The sequence below is a fragment of the Pongo abelii genome, chromosome 11, assembly GCF_028885655.2.
Source record: "Pongo abelii isolate AG06213 chromosome 11, NHGRI_mPonAbe1-v2.0_pri, whole genome shotgun sequence".
Taxonomy (NCBI): domain Eukaryota; kingdom Metazoa; phylum Chordata; class Mammalia; order Primates; family Hominidae; genus Pongo; species Pongo abelii.
The window spans coordinates 109,856,227-109,882,694 of NC_071996.2; the positions used below are offsets into that span (position 1 = coordinate 109,856,227).

Below are 26,468 nucleotides of genomic sequence, written 5' to 3' on the forward strand. Positions count from 1 at the left end.
ACTGCTCAGGAGGCCCTGGCATGTCTCAGGATTTATAACGTTTCAATTTGTAATTGGACGTGTTTTCCAGCCTTTGAGTTTTGTGCCACAGATTAAGAACTTACATGTGTCATTCTTATTAGTTGTCAGTTCTTGCCTTAGGTTGCATTTGGGGGTTGTTGAGTCTCCCTAAAAGTTAGTGCTGTGGAAAGTGAGCAGAAAAGCTAAATCAAGCGCGGGAACAAGCTTCCTGGCATTTGTACAAACTGAAGCTTCTGTCAGCTGTGCCAGGGCCCTGAGCACTGCGGATGCTGAATCATGAGCCTGGAGTAGACAAGATTGCAGGGAACTTTATAGACTCAGCAAATTAGCCACATTTGCAGGACACAGAAACCTGATCCAGACTGCTCACTAAGGCACTTAGTTACTTTTTTTTTTTTTTTTTTTTAAAGAAACAGAATACCTAATTGGCCTCCAGAGGTCATTTGAGGTCCCAAAAGGAGACCTTATCATTAATATTAGACACTCCAGATCTGATATCAGTTGTAACTAAAACTTAAAACAAAGGGTATTTCAACTCTAGCAAAAGAAATTGTGTTCACTGCAGTTTGTTTTTGTGTTCACTGCTTTTCTCTCTTTCATGACCGATTTTCTTCAAACAGCTCATTTACCCAAACTTACGTGCTTCATAGATAATGAACTAACAGTCTGTTTTTTATGTGTCTGTATTTATGTACATCAGAAAAACCCAAGATGATATGGTGCACACTATTTTATATCAAGATTTTTAAAATGTAGCAAAATTTTAAATATTTTAGCATATATTAAGTAATCTTCTAAACCTTTAATTTTTAAAAACTTCATAATATTATTTCTAATTCGTTTGTTATAATTTGTTTAAAAATGCCATGGTGATAGACGTTTTGACTCTTTCCAATCTTTCACTTTACGAATAACTTCAAGGGAAGGCCTTCCAGATACATTTTGAATACATCCCTTATAATTGCTTCAGAATTAATTCTGAGAAAGGAATTTTCTGGGTCAAAGAGTTGGTACAATTTTTTAACACTCTTCATATATATTAACAATTTTTCTTTCTGAAAGTTTGTATAAATTCATATTCCCACCACCATTACGTATATATTTTTTTAAAGCATTTGTAAATAAACTTCATGAAGATTGTCTTTTATGCTGCTTCAGAAAATCTTTGTACAGAGTACCAGAAAAGGAAATTAATATGTAAGAACGGCTAGGTTAAACTTATTTTCACATAATGCAGCCTTTTTTTCCCTAAAGATCTCAAATTGTTTTTTTATTTTTATTTTTTTGAGACGGAGTTTTGCTCTTACTGCCCAGGCTAGAGAGCAGTGGCGCAATCTCGGCTCACTGCAACCTCCGCCTTCTGGTTTCAAGCGATTCTCCTGCCTCAGCCTCCCAAGTCGCTGGGATTACAGGCACCTGCCACCGTGTCCAAATAATTTTTTTGTATTTTTAGTAGAGACGGGGTTTCACCATGTTGGTCAGGCTGGTCTCGAACTGCTGACCTAGTGATCCACCCACCTCAGACTCCCAAAGTGCTAGGATTATAGGCCTGAGCCACCACGCCCGGCTCAAAGATCTCAAATTGTTTAGAGAAAAGTACATGCACACATTGTACACACACACGTAGGCACACAATATTTTCCACATAACTAAAGAACAGTCTATTTGGCTATGAAGTTAAATATGAATGTGGATATTGACAACATCCCAGGAATTAGTTGCAACCATACTTTGAAAAGAGAGTTGTCTAGGTTTTCCCATTTCACCACTAACAAGCCCCTCTCTCATTCTTACTTCTCACTAAGAAAAGATTAATGTCTTGGCTTTTACTTTTATTGCATGGACGTGGGTTAAAAGTGCTTCTTTCCATGTGAAGCAAATATAGGAGCTGGAGAGGTCAAAAAGAAGCGTGTAATATGAATGCTAGGTATCAGTCCATGAATAAGGAAGAACTTTTGTTCTGCACTTGATGGAGCAATAGCTTTTGTTTAAGTTCCTACCAGTGCTTTGCACATAATATATAATAAAACTATTTTGTTGATTTTTTTACAACTTTAAAAAGTAATTTATTTACTTTTCTTATTTTATTTAAACAAATTTATTGGGATATAACATATATCATAAAGCATATAATTGTTTTTAGTATATCTACAGAATTGTGCATCCATCAACATAATCTAATTTTAGAATATTTTCATCACTGCATAAAGAAACCACACCACCTGTTAACAGTTGCTCCCCAGTCTCTCTTTTACCAACCATAGGTAACCACTAATCTATTAATACTTCCTATCTCAATAGATTTGCCTATTCCGGACATAAATGAAATCACGTAATAGGTGGGCCTTTGTGACTAGTTTCCTTTTTTGTCCCTAGTTTTAATGAGATATAATTGAAAAATAGAAATTACATATATTTAAGGTATGTAACTTAAATTGTATATATAGGAATTGTATGTATTATTCAAAACATCATGTTGATATGTTTATACATTGTGAAATGGTCACCACACTCAAGCTAATGAACACACCCATCACCTCACATAGTTATCTTTTTTTTTGTAGTGAGAACATTTAAGATCCACCCTCTTAGCGTATTTCAAGTACTATATATTTGTTGACCAACTTTGCTGATGAGCCTATTTAAATAAGTTAATTTGTAGCATTTCAGTTCTTATAAAATAATAAGCATCAACATAACACTATGAAAGTACTTTTCAAAATTAACATATTTCGATTAAGTCTTTTTTGGTGAGCTGCTAATACATATGTGTAAGTGCTTACTAATACTTTGATTTCTCTTCTGCTTACATCAGCAGTCATGATGAATAAATAGATGAAGTGCCTCTATCCCAACTTCCCTCTACCTTATTACTATCATTATTAGGTGGGGAAGGTGTCTTTTCCTAGGTCTATTTCCTCACCCTGGCTTCTTCCTATTCCCTTGCTCATTCGTGCTCAGGGAAGGAAGAGCGGCTTGACTGCTGGGAAAGTATGTCTGTGCAGCCAGTTCCTCCCTCCCTTTTTTTTTTTTTTGTAGGATCTACCTTCCTACAGGAAGAGCACATTCTTTCCACCTTTCTCTTCTCTGAATTGTACTGTGACCACCCCCATGTGTGTATGTGGCTGGGGTTAGGTTGTCCCACATTGTCTCTGCCTGGGTGGGTAAGGCTAGCTAACTCCTGGGTGCAGCATTAGCAGGCCTATTAGATTCTCAACTAATCCTCTCCTCCAGTATAGCTCTATAATAAATGAAGGTGACATTTTGATGTTTCAATTCTATGTCACTCTCTCATTTAGTTTTAAACTTGGGTGGGCACCAATTCATACCCATGAGGATGGCTATAATGAAAATGATGGACAATAACAAATGCTGTCGAGATTGTGGAGAGATCGGAACCCTCATACACAGCTTGTGGGAATGTAAAATGTTGTGTGGCTGCTTGGCGGAACAGTTTGGCAGTTCCTCAAAAAGTTCAACAAAGAGTTACCATATCACCCAGCAGTTCTACTCCTAGGCATATACTCAAGTGAATTAAATACATATGTCCACAAAGCAACTTGTTCATAGCATTATTCATAATAGCCAAAAGGTGGAAACACTCTAAATGTCCTTCAATTGATGAAGGAATAAAGGAAATATGGCATATTCACATAGTGGAATTACTATTCAGTCATAAAAGGAATGAAGTACTAATACATACTACACCAAAGATAAATCTTGTAAACATTATGCTAAGTAAAATAAGCCATACACGAAGGGTCACATATGATATGATTCTGTTTATTTGACATGTCCAGAATAGGCAAATTCGTAGGAACTGAAAGTAGGTTCATTATTGCTAGGGCCTGGTGGGGTGGAGGGGAGGAGAAATGGGAACTGATTGCTAATGGGTACAGGACTTTTTTCTGAGGTGAGGAGACTATTCTGGAACTAGATAGTGGGGATAGTTATACAACTCTGTGAATATGTGAAGAAAAACACTGAATTTTATACTTAAAAAGGTAAACTTTATGATTTCTGAATTATATCTAAACAACAACAACAATAAAAAACCCAGGTGGGGAATAAGAGTTTATTTACCCACCGTCTTCATCAAACAAGAATCCTTTAGGATTGGTCTTGTCACATATGCTCATGAATAAGCCATTCCTGTTCATTCATTAAAGAAACATGGTTTTACTGTATAGCATAATGTCCTTCAGGTCCACCCATATTTGGCAAATGCCAGGATCTCCTTTTTTAAGGCCGAATGCTATTCCATTGCGTGTGTGTGTGTGTGTGTGTGTGTGTGTGTGTGTGTTGAAATAAGCCAAACACAGAAAGAAAAATACTCTGTGACCTCACTTATATGTAGAATCTAAAAAAGTCGAATGTGTATTTATGTTGGTGCAAAAGCAATTGCGGTGTTCGCCATTGAAAGTAATGTCAAAAACCACAAATACTTTTGCACCAACCTAACAGAAACAGAACAGTGGTTACCAGGGGCAGGAGGTGGAGGGGTGGGAGTGGGGTGGTGGGTTGGAGAGATGTAGGTCAGATGGTACAAAGTTGCAGTTATATAGGCTCTAAGTCTAAAGATGGAATGGATAGCATGAGGGCTATGGTCAGTCATATTGTATGATGGGAATTTGCTGAGGGAGTAGATTTTAGGTGGTCACGCCACACACTTACACAAAAGGTAACTGTGAGGTAGAAATAAGACATGTTAATTTGATTGACTATAGTAATAATTTCACTATGTATATCAAAATATCATGTTGTATATTTTAGATATACACAACTTTTTTTTTTTTTTGAGACAGTGTCTGGCTCTGTCGTTCAGGCTGGAGTGCAGTGGTGCAATCTTAGCTCACTGCAACCTCTGTTTCCTGGGTTCAAGTGATTCTCCTGTCTCAGCCTCCCAAGTAGCTGGGATTACAGGCATGTGCCACCACGCTTGGCTAATTTTTGTATTTTTAGTAGAGACAGGGTGTCACCGTGTTGGCCAGGCTGGTCTTGAACTCCTGACCTCAAGTGATCCACCCACCTCAGCCTCCCAAAGTGCTGGGATTACAGGCATGAGCCACTGTGCCCGGCCTGATATATACAACTTTTAAAAAACAAAAAAGCAGAAAAAATATTGATTTACCTTGTACTGTGACCTTGTTGAGGTCATAGTTCCTGTTCTAGGTACTAGATATGTATCAGTGAACCAAACAGATAAAGATCCCTGCCCTTGTGGGTCCTGTGTTCTCTTCTCACCTTTATTCTTTTCTTTATCAGTATAACCACATCACCCTTTTAGAATGTTCTTTGTGCTTTCCTTATCAAATCATCATCACAGCTCAGCTCAAGCTCGCTTCTAAGAGTGAAGGCTTTTTGGCAGCAGGAGAGCATGGATTGTGATCCGGTGGAGTAGGTCTCTGTGCGCATGGCTCCTGGCTGGGGGGTAGGGTTGATGCAGAGTGGAGGAGATTGGAGGAGTGTGTATTCTGAAGACCCTGTCCAGTGTATGAGTAAGGGAGGGTGGGCCCTGCAGAAGTCAATCAGAGTCTGGCCGAGGTGCTGTATTGGAGTCAGGGGTATTTTCAGACACACGGGTCTGCCTGTCTTCCCTTTTCTGAGTGTTTCCCCACTTCTTTCTGCTTCCTTTCCTTTATTTTTCTCATTCCCTCTTCTTTTAGTAATATTTTAATGAAGTTTTCAGACTATTTTTTAATTCTATTTTCCCTTCTTTTTTACTGCCTCTCAGCTTTCCATAATTGGGTTTAAAAATTCGTGTTTGTATTGTTTCTAACCAAAGAGTTAGATAACTTAAAGTTTGTATTTCCACTCCTGTACTAAAAATGACTCTTTTACTTGTGTGTAGAATTTTTTCCCTAGTCTTTGAATTAATAGCCAGTTTTTAAAAAAGTTTCTTACCACTGCATAAATAATAAACAATTTAAGCAATAACAAGGAAAACAAAACTATCCACACTAAATCACTTAAATTAGATCCAGGATTATCAGTTATTTGAATTTTGAGTATAAAGTTGAAATTATTATTAATCATTCAAAATATTGACCTTCCTGGCAACATTCGGAGTACATTATAGAATATGAAAGGAGCATGGGGTTAAAAAATGCCCCAAGAAATCAAGATAGCAGATGACACTAGTCCTCACAAAGCTATTTTAAGTTTGAATAGTATAATTTATATGAACTATTAAAACTTTACATAGCATTGGTACAGCCAAACTGTTCTAATACTTTATTAAACTACTGCAAGAACATTTTCCCCATTAAATTTAATGAAGGTAAATAATTAAACAAATTATTTAATAATTTGTGTGTTGGGATCTCAAGTTCCCCAATTCTCCAAAATTATTATTTTTTATTTCCTTATTCTGCAGTACTCAAAATCAGGTATACATGTCCCATTATAGATATCTTTTTTCTATTTCTCATTTTGTTATCAGCTCACTGATTTTTAAAATAGTTTAGCATATCCTAGTAGTTGATAAGCTTGAAGAATTTAAAGATATGTATATAGAATAATCATTTGAGTATAGTGTCAGTAGTTTTTATTATTATATTCAGAACCTAGATATCATAATATACACATTTTCTAGTTAAGGGCTGTGTAGTTTCTTTTCAAATGTTTATCCAGACCTGCAGGAATAGATTGAAAATATCAGTGTATGGTCACTATCAATGTCCAGGTTTTTGGGAGTTTCATAAGCAATAAAGAACTGGCTGATGGAACTTTACCATGCAGATGGAATAATTAAACAGACACAAAGGTGGGGTGCTTTTAAAAACCAAATTGAAACTATTGGTTCTATTTCCACTAAAATGAGTAGAATCAAACAGTTCCTGTTGTTATTACTATTATTATTATTATCATTATTATTTTTTATAGAGGCAGGGTCTTTCTACATTGCCCAGGCTGGTCTCAAACTCCTCCTGGGCTTAAGCAATCCTCCCTCCTTGGCCTCCCAAAGTGCTAGGATTACAGGCATGAGCCATGATGCCTGTCCAGTTCCTGTTATTAGATTAATAATACCAGAGAACTGGATATTTTTTTCCCCTTCAAGTTGTTATCACTAGAGTCACAAAGTTATTATCCCCAGCCATTTCTGGTTAGGAAGTATTTTAAAAGATGGACATGGCTTCAATGTGTCAGTATACGAAGAGGAAGCCTGATAGGTTCCAATGGGATTCTGAGCTTGGAAACCTTGTGGAGAAGAGTTATTATTTGAGCATGATCTGGCTTGTGGAGTGTTCAGCTGTGTGCAAGTAGCAGGCTGAGAAAGGTAGGGAGCATACTAGGATTTTTAATTTCCTGTGACTAGCCAATAACTTCCACTTATCAGATGCTCCATTTCTGTTGAATTTAATTAACTGACAGTTTTGGATCCGAAAATGCTGATGTCTGTATGGGTGCACAGAGACTTTTGTCATGGGCTGAATCGAGCCCTTTTTGGTTGTCCCTGCTGCCGTTTGTCAAGTCACAGGTCTGTGACCCACTCCTAGGTGGTCAGGGCCAGCCCTCTTTAATTGTCTGAGGTCTTCCTAACTGGAGAAAGAAACATGGACTTGAGAACCTGAAGATGTGGGAATCAGTTTGTCCTTTTGTTATTTTTAGAAGAGCCTTTTGCACTTTGTTTCTGTCCCCATATGGGTACATGCAGACAGCAGTCACTGTGAGGTAATGGTTGTTGAAGATGGCCAGATCCCTGGGTGGAAGGCACCCCTGGAGCTGACTGTCCAAAGTCATGATTGCCAGTGCCCTCTAGAAGTGGGCTCCCTGTACTGGCCCACTACTGTTATGCTTGGCACCCAAGATGGATTGCTCTTTCTCTCTCAGGATTTATTTTATATGAGATAACTCAAGATCTTACTTTGAAGTGGTCTGAAGTGTTACCAAATAATATTCTTCCATAGTACTTTTCAAAAACTTGGTATTAATTTAGTAATAAAAAAATCAGAAAATCCTCTAATAGCGCTAGTACTAATATTAAATTGGAAGCTACCAAATTGCTTATAATGCTTAATATAACTACACAATTTAGCTATTAAAACTTTCTTATGATGATAAACATCAGAGATTGGATGTTGCCTGAAGTCTCATTTAAGTTTCAAAAAATACAGTGATTCAAGGCCAGGCACGATGGTGCATGCCTGTAATCCCAGCTACTCGGGAGGCTGAAGCACAAGAATTGCTTGAACCTGGGAGGTAGAGGTTGCAGTGAGCTGAGATCATGCCACTGCACTCCAGCCTGGGCAACAGAGTGAGACTGTCTTTAAAAAAAAAAATAAAAGAAAAGCAGCCCTTCACTGTACACACACACGCACGCACGCACGTGCGCACACACACACACACGTCCTTGAACTGCACCATGGGTCCACTTATATGTAGACTTTTTTCAACCAAACACAGTATTTGTGGGATGCAAAACCTGTGCATATAGAAGGCTGACTTTCCATGTATGTGGTTTCCACAGGGCCGACTGTGAGACTTGAGTATGTGCAGATTTGGGAATATGTAGGAGTTCTAGAACCAATCCCTGACTGTATAAATATATATTTATCTCTGTTTTCTCCCGATAACCCACCTAAATAACCGTTAGGGGATAAAAAAGGATGTGAATCCACCAATACAAAGACAGGAGAAGAGAAAACAAGCAGATGAGACGTAGCCATAAAATTTCAGGAGATGGAAAGTGGATGAGGGGTGACTCTTAGCTTTGAGCTTTTCATGCTCTGCTAAGTTCATTTGGGGGGAAACCAAGAAGAAACAAGTCAACTATGTCACTTATCCCAGAAAGGCAGAAATAAAAGCATCTGAAAAAAGAAAAATTGGTTGAAAGTAGATTTAGAGTGGTTAAGTCCCCAATTTACTGCCTGCCCTGTGGAGCCAGATAACCAGATAGGAAGTCGGGGACTTCCCTAGTCTGGTAGGAGCTCATGTATGGAGAAAAATGGATAGGAGAGAATTCTCAGCTATATTTTATAAATAATAAAAATTATTATTTTTATTATTATAAAATTCTTTTATAAATATTATTTATAAATATTATTATTATTTATTTAAAAAAGCTGCCCAGAACTGAAGTGCATAGTTTTCTTGATTAAAAGGTGTCACAGCGGGAGGCTGAGGCAGGAGAATCTCTTGAACCCGGGAGGCGGAGGTTGTAGTGAGCTGAGATCACGCCATTGCACTCCAGCCTGGGCAACAGAATAAGACTCCATCTCCAAGAAAAAAAAAACAAAAAAAAAGGGTCACAGAGTACCCAGTACAACAAAGGAGCAAAAATTCTAAAAAAAAAATAAATAAATAAAAATGGAGCAAGAAAGAAAATACAATAATTATAGTGGCAGAGCTGTGAACAATATTTGTGTACACATAAACAATGAATATAGATTTAACTAAAACTGGTGATATGAATTAGAATGTATTGGGGGTGAGAGAGGTTTTCAAGATCCTATATTAGGTAGATAATTTCTAAAATGGAATTAGTCAGAACATAAAAGTATAAACATTCAAAAATATATAGCCAAACACCAGAAGAAACAGGTTAAAACATTAAAAATGGTTGTCTTGGAGGTGGAGGGGAAAGAGGGACAAAGGAAACTGCTGTGTTTTTTTAAAAATAAAACTTGTAGTTATTATTTGACTTTGAAAACTACATTCATATATTGCTTCTAAAATGTTTTTAAAGTTAATTTTTAAAGGTAAGAAAACAAGATTGTATAATTTTCCATCCAAAATGATTATAAACAAACTTTTGGAGTCTCTCTTCAGTCAAGTGGAAGTCCTTATTCTATAACAACATCTGAAAAGTACCTGTACTCCTATAATACATACTTAAGAAATGTATTATTAATTACCTTGGTGTCGTTGTTTTTTAAAGGCTTTTCTCCTTCATTCAATTTAATACACACATGCTTGTTATAAAAAAGTTGAAAAATTGCCTAGTCTTATTTGCAACTTTATATAGGAGGAGTTTCTAGGGTTATTAATACAGTGCACATATATGCCCATCCTTGCATTTCTTTTTGCTTTATGGAAGCACCCAAATAATTAATCATAATGCATAAAATACAACCAATCAATGTAACCTTCTGCTTTCCAGGGTGGAGAGCACTGTTACTACCATGGAAGCATCAGAGGCATCAAAGACTCCAAGGTAGCTCTGTCAACCTGCAATGGACTTCAGTAAGTGGGAATCTCTTTGGCATTTTATTCATTGACCCTTTCCAGTTTCCCTTTTATGAATATATATATTTTAGTGACTCTTCTGTGCCAGTGCTGTGTTAGGGACTGCATATGGAGTGGTGCACAAGGAGGGCAATGTCCCTGTCCTCTTGAACACTTAGTGTTTGCAGGAGATTCAGAGATTAACCAAATGATTACATAGATGAATGTTTAATTACCATTGTGTTAGGAGCTGTAAAGGGGAAGGACAGATGCTTGTGGAGTGGCAAAACCTAGTCCAGGAAGGTTTCCCAGTGGCATATTCCAGAGGACATATCAGTTAGACCTACAGCTAGGCTTGAGAGTCGGTAGGCCTTAGATCTAAGAAACTTAGACCTAACAGTAAGTTGGAGTTAGCCAGGCAAGGGTGGGGTGACAAAGAGAGGAGTTCGCACATTGACCTAGGGGTGGGCTCTATCAAAACCATGTGTCGGCACCTTTTAGACCTGGACACAGTAGCACCTCATATAAAGACTTAGTTTTGGCCATGTGATGACAAAGAATCTTGAAACTTTTCGCCCTTTTATAAAAAACCTTATGTCCCTGAAAATTAAATGTAATTTGTATGACATAGAGTCATACTGCTTGATGGCAGTTCAGAATTTATAAGCATAAAGATACCACTGTTTGCTTCTTCAGAACCAGATGGCTTTAGATTATTCTCATATATAAAGAATCTGTTTTCTTACAGATGATATTGAATTTGCATAATTAGAAATTTGTATAGTTGTACATGGTTCTGGAATAATTACTTTAGAGACTGACTCTGAGTGAATAGTCCTATCCCAGAGTAATTTTCTAATCTGTCTGTTGAATTTCAAACATCAGTTATATCAGGTATAATTCGCATGCATTTGATGTATTCTTTTATAATTTTTATAGCCTCCATGCTGCCTAATAGAGTGCTGGGGCCACACTGGGACTCCATGCAGATATGTGAATTAAACTTGTGACAGTGTAAAGGGATTTGTTCAGTTATACTCTTTATTTTGAAGACACAATAATGAAGCTCACTTGCTATTTCTTGCCATTTCCTGTGTTTGTTTATTCCCTCCTTTGTGTGGTTTCTTTTGTGCTAGTGGCATGTTTGAAGATGATACCTTCGTGTATATGATAGAGCCACTGGAGCTGGTTCATGATGAGGTGAGTCTGTGCCATCAGTTGCCTGATGGCGTTCTACTCCTCCAGCAACTTTGTCTTTGAGAAGAAAAGAGAAAAGAATGTAGATTTCTAAGTGCCTTTGTACATGTTACCTTATTTCAAACTTAGAGTAGTACCCTGAGTTTTGAAGTTTAAGTTGCACATGCCAGGCCCACGTACCCGTAAAGGATAGTAAAAGACGTCAAACATAGGTTTTCTGAAGCAAATCCTAGTCCTTCCCAGTCTATGAAAAGAGCAGAGAGGATATTTTGTTTTGTATTAGCCAGCCTCCTTACTTTAAACTAGCTTACATAGAAGTCATTACACGAAAAAGATACTTGCACATACACATTTATAGCAGCACAATTTGCAATTGCAAAAATATGGAACCAGCCTAAATGTCCATCAATCAGCAATAGATAAATAAAATGTGATACACACACACACACACATACACACACACACACACAGCATGGAATACTACTCAGCCATGAAAAGGAATGAAATAATGGCATTCACAGCAACCTGGATGGAATTGGAGACTATTACTGTAAGTGAAGTAACTCAGGAGTGGAAAACCAAACATTGTATGTTCTCAATCATATGTGGGAGCTAAGCTATGAGGATGCAAAGGCATAAGAATGATACATTGGACTTTGGGGGCTCAGGGGAAAGTGGAAGGTGGTGAGTGATAAAACACATTGGGTACAGTGTACACTACTTGGGTGATGGGTGCACCAAAATCTCAGAAATCACCACTAAAGAACTTATTCATGTAACCCAACACCACCTGTTCCCCAAAAACCTATTGAAATTAGAAAAAAATAGCTTTCATTCTTACTGTCATCTTTAGACAATTGTGTGACTATAAGAATGTACTTAACTTTTATGAACCTGAAAAGCTTTATTGGGGAAATCTGTGGGCTGAACTATGATTATATTATAGAATACTTAGTTTTCTTTACAGATAGGGAAGAAAATAATGTTTAGAGTCATGCACAAACCAGTGATTTAGACAAGAAATCACATGCTCTAATAGTGTTGCTTGCTAATAGAATGCAATCAAATTTAAAATTTGACATATATTCAGTAAATATTGTATTGAGGGCTTACTACAAGCTGGGTATTATTTTAGGTTCTGGGTGTACTTTGGTGACAAAATAGACAGAGATTGAGCCAAATGGGGCTTACAGTCTACAGAGGCAGATAGGGATACACAGAATGAATAAGTAATTATATGTGGTATGTTAGATAGTGATACATGGTAAGGAGAAAAAGTGAAGCCAGGAGAATGGAGAGTTAAATTTTTTTTTTTTTTTTTTTTTGAGATAGTCTCGCTCTTTCGCCCAGGCTGGAGTGCAGTGGCACTATCTCGGCTCACTGCAAGCTCCACCTGCTGGGTTCACGCCGTTCTCCTGCCTCAGCCTCCCAAGTAGCTGGGACTACAGGTGCCTGCCACCGCACCCAGCTAATTTTTTGTATTTTTAGTAGAGACGGGGTTTCACCGTGTTAGCCAGGATGGAGTTAAATTTTTTATACATACACAGTTCTGGGAAGTCCACCAAGAGAAGACAAGTGGTGAATGAAGAACTTAAGGAAATTAGAGAGTTGGAAGAACATTCTAGAAGATGAGCAAATACAAAGGCCTTGAGGCAGGAGTGTGCCTAGGGTGTTCGAGGAACTTTGAGGAACCTGACAGGGTTGGAAAGGAGTGAACAAGGAGGAGAATGGGAGGAGATTAAAGCACTGAGAGGTAACAGTACAGAAGTCAGATCAGTGAAAAGAACTGTAGCAGGAAAATAATATTTTGTGAATGATAGAGTTAGAATATTGCAATTATTTGATGGGGAACAGAAAACATCTTTCATCTTTAGGGATTTCAAATTTAGATAAAATTGGGCTGGGCGTGGTAGCTCACGCCTATAATCCTAGCACTTTGGGAGGCTGAGGCGGGCAGATCACGAGGTCAGGAGTTTGAGACCAGCCCCGCCAATATGGTGAAACCCTGTCTCCACTAAAAATACAAAAATTAGCTGGGCGTGGTGACGGGAGCCTGTAATCCCAGCTAGTGAGGAGGCTGAGGCAGAAGAATCGCTTGAACCTGGGAGGCGGAGGTTACAGCGAGCCAAGATTGCACCATTGCACTCCAGCCTGGGTGACAGAGTGAGACTCCATCTCAATAAATAAATTAATTAATTAATTAATTTTGAAACAGCTAACAGTCAAATAGGCTACTGATAATGAAAGCTGAACAGACAAACTTTTATTGTCTTGGTTATGGCAATGTGTGTGTGAATATGGGGTAAATTTCAAAGTTGATGCAGAAAAGTTTTAAAGGGTTGGTGTTTGAATAAACCTCTGTCATTTTCAACTAGTAACTATAAAAATTATCAGGTAATGAAGACAGCCCACTTAGATAAAGACATTTTGATTAAGTAAAATGTTATTTTTCTCACTCCAGTAAGGAAAGATAATGTGTGTACAGCAAAATTATTTGACTCATTCAGCAAAAACTCTGACTTTGATTTCTGGCTTTGATTAATGGCCCTGGTACCCTAACAAAATCCACAAAGAACAAAACACAGATTCCCAAATAATAACTATTTAAGCCTTAGAGTTTTTTAAATGTATAAAATGAGATAATTTTTTAATGCATTCACAGTAGGGTGATTTTGTAGATTTGATGAATTAATAAATGTAGGTGACAATGTCTATTAAACTGTCATAAGGATTTATAAATATAAACTATTGTTATAATGTTTAAAGTGTTGGTTTTGCATTGTTTACTTATGATCATATTATTCAGGGCCTGATTGTTACGTGCAAATTGCCTTCTCTTTGCCTTCCTTCCTGTTGCCTACCTTTTGGTTATGTAATGATTTGTCCTTATCCACACTATGGGTAGAGGAAAGGAATAGTGCTTTAAACTTTAAATTAGTCAGTTTTTTAAATTGTGTTGCTGATCCCATTGTTAATTTCATTACTATCTTTTCACCTTTTACCAGAATTTAGAGCTTACTGTAATTACTTTTAGATATTTTGATGTTTAATTTGTTATTATTGATTTTAGTATGCTTTGCGATAAGTCAAGTAATATGCATGGGATATTTCTAATGAGAATTCATGTTATCTCTCAAGTAATAAATGAATAGCCAAACTGTTATAAGTTTTATGTAACCTATTAAGAAGTTTCTTTTTTATAACTTTTTCTGATTATAAAACTAATATAGAAAATTTGGAAAAGCAAAACAAATACTTAAATAGTAATTTTCCATTATCCTGTTCCCCAAAGATAACTTCTTGTCATGTTTCAGAATATGTTCTTCCAGTTTTCAATGACATAGTCCCATATATTTTAAAAAATAAATTGGATCATTATTTTATAAGATAATTTTAAGACAATGTTGTATCTCCCTGAGCCTCAATATCTTTATTTGTAAAATGGGGATAAACCATGCACTATATGGGGTCTTTGTCTGGACTAAATTAAGTAATGTGTACATTAACAGTACCTGGTACATACTATGCACTCAGTAATGGAAGCTAATAGGAATAAGAATAATGGTAATAGACATTCCTAAAAGCATAATTTCTAGGGCAAAAAATGTAAATGTCTTCACGTTTGTTGATATACCTTACTAAATTTCTCTCTCAAACTATGCTACCAGTTTCCTCTTGCCAGCAAGGTGTGACAGTGCTTTTGGCCTTGCAATGGTAATTAACTATGGATATCGTAATTTTTAAAACTTCATCAGTTTTATGGCAAAAGTTGGTGCTTCATAAAAAAAAATGCATGTTGAAGGAATATGAAAGCATTCGGCATATTTACATGATTATTGACTTTTTGTGTTTCTTGTGAATTTCCCATTTATAGCTTTGAAGAAAGCTAAGATTTAAGAGTAACCAATAACACTATATTTTTATCTAAACTGGGGCAATTAGATGATACTTTTATTTAAAATTAAGAGTTCAATAAGACATATACTTTTCACTTTTGATAGCTAAAAAACTGACATATAAATATTCCCATTTTAGGAAGGACATTAGAGAAAGTTCTAGTTTCATAGAGGCTTGTTCACATCTTGCTTTCTAAATTGCCTACAATTGTTTTGTTTCAGAAAAGCACAGGTCGACCACATATAATCCAGAAAACCTTGGCAGGACAGTATTCTAAGCAAATGAAGAATCTCAGTAAGTTTTAACTAAAAATAGCGATTATATTTTATGTAGTATGAGCTGTTACTTGGTGGAGCTCAGTAGATATGCAGGCTTGTTGGAAGTGGAATTGGTCTGATATCTGGGGTGAACATTGTGGATCAGCACTGGAATGAATGGTGGCTCTCATGTAAAGAGGCATGGAGAGTCATTTCCAATGCAAAGACTAAAACATGAAGCCTTTGAGTAAAGCTGCCTTGGGAACCAGAAAGTGTGGTCAAATTTAGTAGAGTGATTTACAGAGAGGTTCATCCTGAAATTTTCCTGGCAGTTTGCTGCTCTTGAGCCAGCTTGGATTGCCTCCCTCTCATGCTCTGCTCCAGACACATCTTAAGTGTGCTAATGTTGGCAGAAGCTTCGTTTGGATTGTTGGGGCATGTGATTTTATTTCTGTATATTACTGCCAAAAATCTTTAATAATTTATGCAAAAGCTAATGCCATACATTATTTTGAATGCTAAAATGAATTAGACATAGTAGAACTCTCTCAAATTTTCAGATATTGTCAAGTGGTTGTATGTCAAATATGCATCTTCTAATGAATCTTGAACATTATGTTTTCTTGATGTTTGGGACAAAATTACATTTGAACTATCTTTGTGGTCATGAGAGTGTGAAATATATAATGATCAGTGTGCTTTTTTTTCACCTTAGTCTGACATATATTATCAGTGCCACTGTTTCTTCGTGTAATATTTTAAAACATACTCCCGTTGAAATAAGCATAAAATTTTGATACTAATTTTTCCTTTCCGCAGCTATGGAAAGAGGTGACCAGTGGCCCTTTCTATCTGAATTACAGTGGTTGAAAAGAAGGAAGAGAGCAGTGAATGTGAGTGTGGCATTGAGCCTTGGGTGGGCCTATTTTACTCAATGAAGTCATGTGCCTATCACCCCATAGTATCTAAGTGTACCTAAAACAGTTTAGATTTTGGGGACTGTTGTTTAAAAATGAAAACAATAAACAAAAAACCCTGTGATTTGAGCCTTAACACACTGCTTTTTATTGATCTCTTTCTGTTAGTGATTCAAACTGATTATGGTAGTCTCTGAACCCTGATGTCATCTAAAGAATGTGTTATTTTAGCTCTGTTTTCTAACGATAATTGCAGTGCGTTTTATTTTCTATTTAAAGTACAGCAGACTTTTCTTTCTATATGGCTTATATAGCATCATATAAAACATTTCTGTTAATAAAAAATCTAGAGAGAGGAGTTAGGTTTTGAAATGTTGGCTAATCATGCTTATTTATATTACTTTCAGATTAAAAACTCTGTTACACCAAACTTTAAAGCTGTATGTTTTTCAGAACACAATGAATTTATTTGACTATTAGCAATATAACAGTTTCTACATAAAAATCATATAATTGTATAATCAACTACTGTTATATACTTCACATGCATTGATAAATGTATAGGGGCTTTGTAATTGAAATTATGTTTCTGGTCTTTTCATAATAGGCTAGAAAGCTGTAATGATGGAGACTGTTTAGTAATTACATGGTGAATGCTATGTAACTGAGAATTAATTCCACAGCTTATACATTACATGGTAATTTGCTAGATAACTTAATGAGTAATTATAGTAGAAACTGCACATTTTAGATAATGTTTTGCTGAGTGTATTTTTTTGTGAAAAAAATAGACCACCAGCCATCAAAAACTTAGTTCCAGTTTAAATTGTCCTCCCTTTTATGAAACTCTATGATAATTATGGATACATTTATTATATATTATATAAATTATTATTAGATCTCTTTTAGCTCATTCATAAAGATGTGGTTGGTAATAATACGTTTTACAATGGCTGCTGTTCTTTCACTACAGTCCACCTCATCAAAAATAAAGTGATCAATGACTATGTACATAAAGAAAAAAGAGCCACTATTATAATTTTCCAACTATGAAAAAGAAATAAAAGTCCAAATGAAGGCTAAAATACTTACTCTTAAAGGATTATCTAGTTAATTTAGAAGACTTTAGACTGTAATAATTGCCAATATTTGTTCCTTTGAGAAATTGAGCAGTTAAGAATTAGCATATTATTTTTAGAATTTCACTCCAGTGAGTTAATGTTTCTATTTAACTACATTGATATCTGTATCAGATATACCTGGAGGTAATTATAACTTATGCTATTCTTATTAAATGAGTTTTACATAGATTTTCATTGACGTTTTAAGTAAATATGAATATTTTATCACATTTTAATGTGAAATTGAGATTTATTTATTTTAACATAATTATGCTATAATTTTTCTCTAGACTATTTTTACATATAAAAACCATATACAACAACATGGACTGTTTTCTATGTTGATAAGTAAGTACCTTAATAATAATAAAATATAGTTATTTTCTAAATACTTGAATATGTACCCATATTTTATGATCACTTTTTAAAATTTGCCTGACCAACTTTCTTCTAAGATGTTTATAAAGTAGGCAGCAGAGAGTTGTTCTAAAATTCAAAGTCTTATCTACAACTTAACAGTGAGCACTAGAGAGATTTTATGTCAATCACCATTCTGACCATATATTTTTATTTTCCGTAGCCATCACGTGGTATATTTGAAGAAATGAAATATTTGGAACTTATGATTGTTAATGATCACAAAACGGTAAGAATATAGAGTCAGTGGGTTTTAGACCAGATAGCTTACTTAAGAAAGAATACATTTTACTTTATAGTTAATCATTATTTTTTACTTATTAACCCCAAGATATTCAGACATATTAAGTGACTTGATTTATTTGTTGGTGTTTGGAGACTCTGAGTTTTATAGAATTTTCACAACTCTAAACTTTCCTTACGTTTAATAATTATAATTAATAGATTTAGCTATCTGTCATCTTTTGTCTTCATTTAAAATTCTTATTCTCTACCTTTCTTCATCTATGTATTTGGTCACTGCTTTCTAATTTTATTCCATGCTTCTGTCCTGCTAATATGTTATTTTTTCTTGCTAGTTAATTATGCTTATGGTAGATACAATTGTAGGAGGCAAACATATAAAATAAAGGTTTATCTAAAGTGAATATCTTTGATGACTTATGGTCTTTAAATATTGGAAAGATGAATAATCTCGTGTTAACTTCTGTGGAAGTAAAATGTGATTGAACATGTCATTTCAGTAACACTTAAAAGATATACGAAAAACATTCATTGTTCCTCATTTTCCCCTCTTGAAGATACAGTAGAAACTCTGTTAACTATACTTAACCATTTCCTTTATAAAATTACTTGCCTGAAACCCAGAAGAGTCTTGGTCAGTAGGCTATATACTAGTACATCCAATACTAGTGGTGTGCTGGTAAATTTTAACACCTAGCTCTCTTGATTTATAATGTTTGCTGATATCTGTGGTGTAAATATTGCCACCGTAGCTGATTTCAAGCTATCAAAGTGAGATCACTGATGAGGAGTTAGGAGAGGATGTATCTAGTTGGCTCTCAGGATCTGATGGGAGCTGGCTCCAGCAACCACTGCCACACTCCCCAGACTGTTTAGGCCAGTTGTAATCTCTGTTGTAGTTATGTGATTGAACTTTAAAAGTTGTATACTCTAAGGCAAAAGGTACTTGTTTTATCAAAACAAAGTTGCACTTCTGAAAAGACTTTATATAGATGAGAATCTTTTAAAAACTGCGTAGAAATCAGGTATTGGTGACAAACTTATGAAAGATTGGAACAAAAATTGAAATTGCTTTGGAATTATCTTTAAGTCTTTGTTTTACTTTAAGGAAACCAAAATTAGATTAGTACATGATATGATAAGGTTGTGCTTCATGCTAAAATGATGTGAAATTCTAATTCGCCGACCCTACTCAGAGAAGGCCTTGAAACTAGAAATTTTAAAAAAAGTGACTTAATTTCTATTTAAACTTTTAAGTTTCTACTTTAATGGATGTTTTCCATTAACTACCAGTTTAATTGTGTTGAATATAAAGTTTTTTAATAGACTACCTCTTATTTTTGTATGCACATTTATTTTCTGTTCCAGTTGCCTTTAAATATATTGCTTGAGATGTTAGTAAGAAGCAAAATTTATCAGAACACATATAATTTAAGAGAGGTCCTTTTTGGTGGAAAGGAAAGCCAGATGTGTAGGCAGTCATTTTAGACAGTAAAGGCTAAAATATGAGTTTCTGAAGGACTTTAATTTGCTTGAAACCCCACGATAGTTTTTTTATCTGAATTATTTTTGTTGATTGGAACATTGAGATTTTTTTTCCCAGCTGATTCTCAATCTTGAGCATTGTAGCATGTTGTGAAATTATGGCTTTTGAAGCCTAAGCTTTTTTCAACATCCATTATATAAATACTTCTAGAGTAGTGGAAATAATAATTAAGATATATACAATGTCTTTGAATGCACAAAGTGCATTCTCAAATAGCTATTAATCTATAGAATCTGTTCTCAAACCTTTACTTGCAATTCCAAATCTCTTGTTCTACCATAATATATCAGGAAAGTACATGAAGCTATCAATCAAAAGAGCAAATCTCAGTAACTGTGCAAAATAGGAAACAGTTACTACTAAGTGTTAATTACAATTAAACAGTTATAGTTTTTTGGTAATTGTTAAAAGAACATATTTTTTGAATTTGTTTTTTAACCTTTCTCAGTGGTAAACATTTAAATAACCTTATTCTTATGAATAATAAAATAGCACACTTCTTAAAATATTATTTATATGTAGAAAATTTCTACACACTGTGTCACATGTTCTGTGATAAAGTTCCTTATTTAGGCTATCAAATCTTTTAAGGGTAAATTTTGATAATTCATTTTATTATTGTTGTTAGTATTATTATTATTATCGTTATTATTTTGAGATAGGTTCTCACTCTGTCACCCAGGCTGGAGTACAGTGGTCCAATCTCATCTCAGCGCAACCTGCGCCTCCCCAGCTCAAGTGATCCTCCCATTTCAGCCTCCTGAGTAGCTGGGACTATAGGTGCATATGACCATGCCTGGCTATTTTTCGTATTTTTTTTTTTGTAGAAACTGAGTTTCGCCATATTGCCTAGGCTGGTGTTGAGCTCCTGGACTCAAGTGATCTGTCTGCTTCAACCTCCGAAAGTGCTGGAATTGCTGGCGTGAACCACCATGCCTGGCCTATTATTAACTATTATTAAAATGGGTGAGAAGTAGGTATGATATGGTCATCGGTTTTTGAAACAAGAAAAAAGAATTGTAATTTGTACTGATAAATTTAGAGGGAATAGATGTTTAAAAAGGAAAAAAAAGGCCACGTGTGGTGGCTCACGCCTATAATCGCAGCACTTTGGGAGTCCAAGGCGGGTGGATCACTTGAGGTCAGGAGTTCGAGACCAGCCTGGCCAACATGGTGAAACCCCATCTCTACTAAAAAAAAAAAAAAAAAATATATATATATATATATATATATATATATATAAAAAAATAAAAAATTAGCCGGAGGTGGTGGCGTTTACCTGTAATCTCAGCTACTCGGGAGGCTGAGACAGGAGAATTGCTTGAACCCGGGAGGTGGAGGTTGCACTGAGCCAAGATTGCACCACTGCACTCCAGCCTGGGTGACAGAGTGAGACTCCTTCTCAAAAAAGAGGAAAGCTTTTATTTTTGAGTGGTAATAATGCCTAAAATAGAAATTGCCTAAGATTTCTACTATTTAAAGAAATAGTACTTCTTGGCTAATAGAACTAAATATATTCCTTTTGCTTTAAGACAGAGTTACTTTCTAATCCATAATAGTCCCAAATACATATGTCATTTTATAAGAATTTTTTTTTGAGAGCTGAAAAAATTTTTTTGAGGTATGCTTTCTATGAGATGAAGGTTGTTTTTAAATTTGATTGCCACTTCAGTACTATATCAGAACTTACTGGATCAAAGTACTTAAATTCACATGTTGAAAGTCAAACTGAACTAGAATAATTAATACATTTATTTCTGAATATTTGGGGATTTGCTGCTGGGCTTTAGGATAATCATCTCACTGAGAGTACTCGTCTTACAATCGTTATACTATATGATCCAGAATAGTTATTTTGATAATTCTCACCTTCGGGTTGAAAAACCAAATTCTAATCTTATTTTTTTTCAAAAGACAGTTTTCTTAAGGATTGTGTGTGTTCAGGAAGGAAAAGCAACCAGTTTAAATAAAGATTGTTTTAAACTGATCAGAAATGTGAAAGTAAGTTTTATTATAAATGGTGATTGCATATTTTTCTTTATATGCACAATTAGTTCTAATTCATGCAGGAAATAGAAACATTCTGCCTACATTTGCATTCAAGCTTATCCCTTTAATTCAGAGTGATTTAACATTGGCTGCCTGAAAAAAATGCAGATATCTTATTTTGAATAGGTATCACATTATCAGTGGCTTTCCATTAGAAAAGAAAAATCCCTCAATTTGGTAAAAAGTATCTTAGTACCTGGCTGGTGGAACCTCATTTGCAAGCCAATTATAGCCTTGATAAGAGTCTGCAAACATGTCTTTGAGCTGCTTAAGTTAAAAATAAATATTAAAAACCTTATTCTAATAGAAAATTGGTTGAGATTTTTAAAGTGCATGAAGTGCATGAAAAGCAAATGTTTTGCTTACGTTTTTTGCTACATTCTTAACTATGCGTCAATAAATGTAAATATGTAAGGATAATTTAAATATTTTTCAATTTAAACCTCACTTGGTTTTCCTTACTTAAAAACCACTATATTTTATATACACCTAACAAATTTTGAGTTCTCATTAATAATCATGATTTGTTAGGAATATATATAAACTATTTAATAGGAATTGTTAACTGAACCAGCTTACCTCCTCCCTCAACCTAGAGACTAGAAGGATTTAAATTCTAGCTGTGTGATCTTGAGTAAGTTATTTGGGGATAATAAAACCCACCTCATAGAGTTGTGGGGAGCAAATATTTGTTTCAGGAGAAACACAGTTTTTACTAAACCCTAGGTGTCCAATTAAATGGCACTTCAAGTTAACAAATCTAGTGGTCATTGTTCTGTCCTTGTCTTACTCTCTCAGCAGTATTGGACACAGTTGATTACCCTCTTTTTTTGAAAATTTTATTTCATCTCTTGGCTTCTATGACACAGTAGCTCTCTCACCTCACTGGCTATTTCTTCCTAGTCTTTAAAATCTGACCTCTCGAATTATTTGAGTGCCCCAGGGCTTGGTTCAGGGCTGTCTTCTCTTTGTATACTCTCTACCTAAGTAACAACTTCCAGTCTCAAGTCTTTAAGTGGGATCATGACTTTAAACTCGTTACTCCCTCCTTTTAGCTCTAGCCCTTTAAGTTCTGTGCTCATACACAGAACTGCCTATTTGATATCTCTACTTCAGTATCGATTTGAATAGAACTTCTGAATCAGAACTCTTAGTTCCCTAGTCCTAAACTTCTCTTCTTCTAATCTCTCTTATTATTTTAAGTGGCACCACAATCCCCCATCCATTCAAGTTCAAGTTCAAAACCTAGGAGTTATCTTTTAATTCTTCTCTTTCCTCACCTTCCACATCCTATACATCATCCAGTCATGGGAGCTCTACCCTCATAGTGGTTCTTGAATTCACTTCTCTCTACAGTTGTTTAGCCTCCATTATCTCTTACCTGGACTATTGAAGTAGCTTCCCAACAGGTATCTCTGTTTCCATTCTTGGCACTCTCTAATTTACTTACCAATGACAGGCAAAATAATTTTTCTAAAAAGAAAATCAGAGGATTGAAAATTACAAATATGAAATAAATTTAAAACATTACATTTTGATAGACTTTTAAAATACCTCATTTTATTAATTTTTAAAACTTGAAATGTTTTAAAACTTGTCATATTTTCTGTGATCATTACGCTATAAAAAGAAATCTCAATAAAATAACAAATTAATACTCAGAAGCAAACTAAAATTCATCTTAATAGGTGTGTAACACCACTGCATTAGAAGAATAGGTATCAGCTAATGTTTTTTCTTTGAATCCACAATTCAGTGGAACTAGAACATTTTCATCACCCCAGAGGAACTTAATGTTAATATTTTTCCTTTTACTCTTAAGTGTATCTTGGAAAATTTTCAGCTTGTGGAATTTGTTAGGCAACTTAAAATGCTGAGCTATCTATAGAAACTTCTTTATGCCAAGTTTACAAAATGTGTTATAATGCCTGAATAATTTTAGATTAATAGGGTGTTTTATGACCCAGTTATATGCACACGTTACAGTTTACTTTAAAAGAACACAAATACAGACAATTTGGGTCAGATTATGATGTACAGTAGTAGTAATAACATGAACAGTAATACTAATATTCTACCAACAGTTATGTATTCATGAATACTATAATAATAGCAGAATATTAATTTATTTAGCATTTATTATGGGTAATCAGTGTTTTCGTTGTTATAAAAAATAAACATTAGATATGTAAACATTGAGATATATATTCTTTGTTTTAAAAACATAGTCACAGAGATTGAATGAAATGAAGGGAATCTGACAAAAGTTATATATAGGGTGCGAATGGGCAAAGGACAAATAAAAGAATTTTCTAATGTAGAAATATTTTTAATCTTTATGAAAGATGCATTATTTTCATAATTATAATTCAAGGTAAATTTCAAAGACTTGTGCAAAACTGAGTCTGTGGTTTTAAGTAGGTTTTTTTTTTCCTTAGTGTTGTAGAAATAATAGCCTCATGGACCAGTAGAGGGCATGATCTTCCTATGGTAGACTTCAGTTTTCACATGTCCTCTTGAAGACATTAAGCAAAGTGTACTACTCCTTGCTAAAAACGTAGCCCTCCAGATGTCATTGTAGAATTACTCTATTAATTTACTTTTCTTTATTTCTTAAATAAACATAAACAATCATAAACTCTCAGCACACTTCATTTTTACTTTTTGTCTTCTCTTTGTTTTGACTTTGAGCAGTCAAAAGCAAATGGCTTCATTTGGAGGAGGCATTCCTCTGAAAGGATACACTAAATGCCTGGCAAATGCTGTCCATATCATGGGCAGTATCTAAAGCACTGACAAAGACATTTTCTTGATCTGTGTGTGGCCTTGAATTTAAAGTGAGACAAGTGGGTTAAGCCTTTTGTATAAGCTACAAAATGTCATTTCAATGAAAACAAAAGGATTGAATTTGTAGACATTAAGACTAAATTTAAAACTTACTTTTTAGGTATAAAGCTTCTCATATTGATTTCTATAGGCTCTTACTATTATTCAGAACATCGTAGGTTTTTTTGTTTTTTTTTTGAAAAAAATTTTGTAAAGACAGGATCTCACTGTGTTGCTTAGGCCGGTCTCAAATCCCTGGCCTCAAGCAGTCATCCAGCCTCCACCTGCCAGTGTTGGGATTACAGTTGTGAGCCATGCTGCCCAGCTAACATCATGTTTTAGATAGTCAGAGTTTTGCCACCTAACAGAGAAATAACACCACCAAATCCAGTATACCACAAACTAAATTATATATTTTTAAATCCGTATTTCTACTATTGCTGAGATATTTCTGCTTATTTTTAAATCCGTATTTCTACTATTGCTAAGATATTTCTGCTTTTGCAGCATTTTGAAATTTATTATTCACTTATGATTTGGCAGTGACTGGTATGTATTTCCCCCCTAGTATAAGAAGCATCGCTCTTCTCATGCACATACCAACAACTATGCAAAGTCCGTGGTCAACCTTGTGGATTCTGTAAGTATCCTGGTTTTCTTGAATTTGTGTGCCAAGATGGAATGCTTTATCTCTATTTGCTTACTTGTACTTTAGGTATTTCTTGAACAAATTTAAAAATACAATCCTGAAGCTCATCTGGCTAAGGAATTATAGGATGGTCCGCTTCACAGAGTAGTGCTCTGAGAGTTTCAGATGACTGAGTTATTCCCGGAATCCCAAAGATACATTAGTGTTGCTTCTAAGTTGGGTCTATACGTTATTGCCCCCAGTCTATGGAGGACAAAAACAATGGAGAAATAGCTACCAAAATCTATTTGTTATTATACTGGCAAATGAGACTTTTTAAAGAAACAACTGGGCTTTTCTTAAATATATGGTGGTAACAGAGAAGAAAAAATGGATTGAAGCAGAGTATGTTTGGAGAATATAGGTAATACCAAAAAAAATTTTTTTAAGGACACAAATATATTTTCTTAGTGTTCCCATTGGTGTGATATTTCACACTTGATTTCTAGATGATGGAAATAAGTGCAGTCCCCAAATAAAACTAGTTTGGAAGAATAAAATATATATCTCCTTACAAAGACTTCTAACTGTACAAATCTTTAATATTGATATGTTTTCCTCACTTATTTTGTGAATTACAGAAAATGCTTAAGATTTTCTGCCTTTTTCCTGCCTTAGGTTAGAACTCTATAGATATGAACATTATACATTATGTTCCAATGAATAATTCAGTTGACTAGTCAGAAATTAAATATAGACTACTACTTCATATGTTGTAATATAAAGTGCTATTTTGCTCAGCTAAACATATTTTTATCTGGTATTTTATTGTGTGTTCCCTCTTAAATGGGAAAAAAACCCCACCATTTTTTATAAGTTGCCAAATATCTAAATGATACTTATTTACTCCAAAGAGCTGCCTTCTTTTCTGCCTTTTAAGCAGTCCACAAACCTCCAGTCATGTAAATACTCATAACATACGTATGTCATATACCTGGTGGGCACAGCTGCACAAAACTATAACATGAGTGGATGTGCGTCGAGTATCTCATATAGAGTTAGGATTGCACCTCAGAGCCAATTTACACCTGGTTTATTAATTTTCTTTAATTTCAGCTCTTGTCTATCTTCTCAGAGGAAAACCACAAGTGAATATGGAAAAGAGAATCTTAACCACATCTT

The 26,468-nt window shown here is 35.0% G+C and overlaps 1 protein-coding gene across 8 annotated transcripts in view; it reads left to right on the forward strand.

The window, feature by feature from the left end:
* Positions 1-26,468, forward strand: part of ADAM23 (ADAM metallopeptidase domain 23) — a 235,470-nt gene that overhangs the window by 148,900 nt on the left and 60,102 nt on the right. For all 8 annotated transcript variants that reach the window (XR_008522965.1, XM_063713001.1, XM_054549690.2 and 5 more), the window contains 6 exons: positions 10,124-10,206; positions 11,325-11,388; positions 15,504-15,576; positions 16,359-16,432; positions 18,158-18,223; positions 25,227-25,298. Coding sequence is in view for 7 of the 8 variants with exons in the window: in XM_063713001.1 (XP_063569071.1) it covers positions 10,124-10,206; positions 11,325-11,388; positions 15,504-15,576; positions 16,359-16,432; positions 18,158-18,223; positions 25,227-25,298 (432 nt within the window). In the remaining variant the exon portion in view is untranslated. The remainder of the gene's footprint in view (positions 1-10,123; positions 10,207-11,324; positions 11,389-15,503; positions 15,577-16,358; positions 16,433-18,157; positions 18,224-25,226; positions 25,299-26,468) is intronic.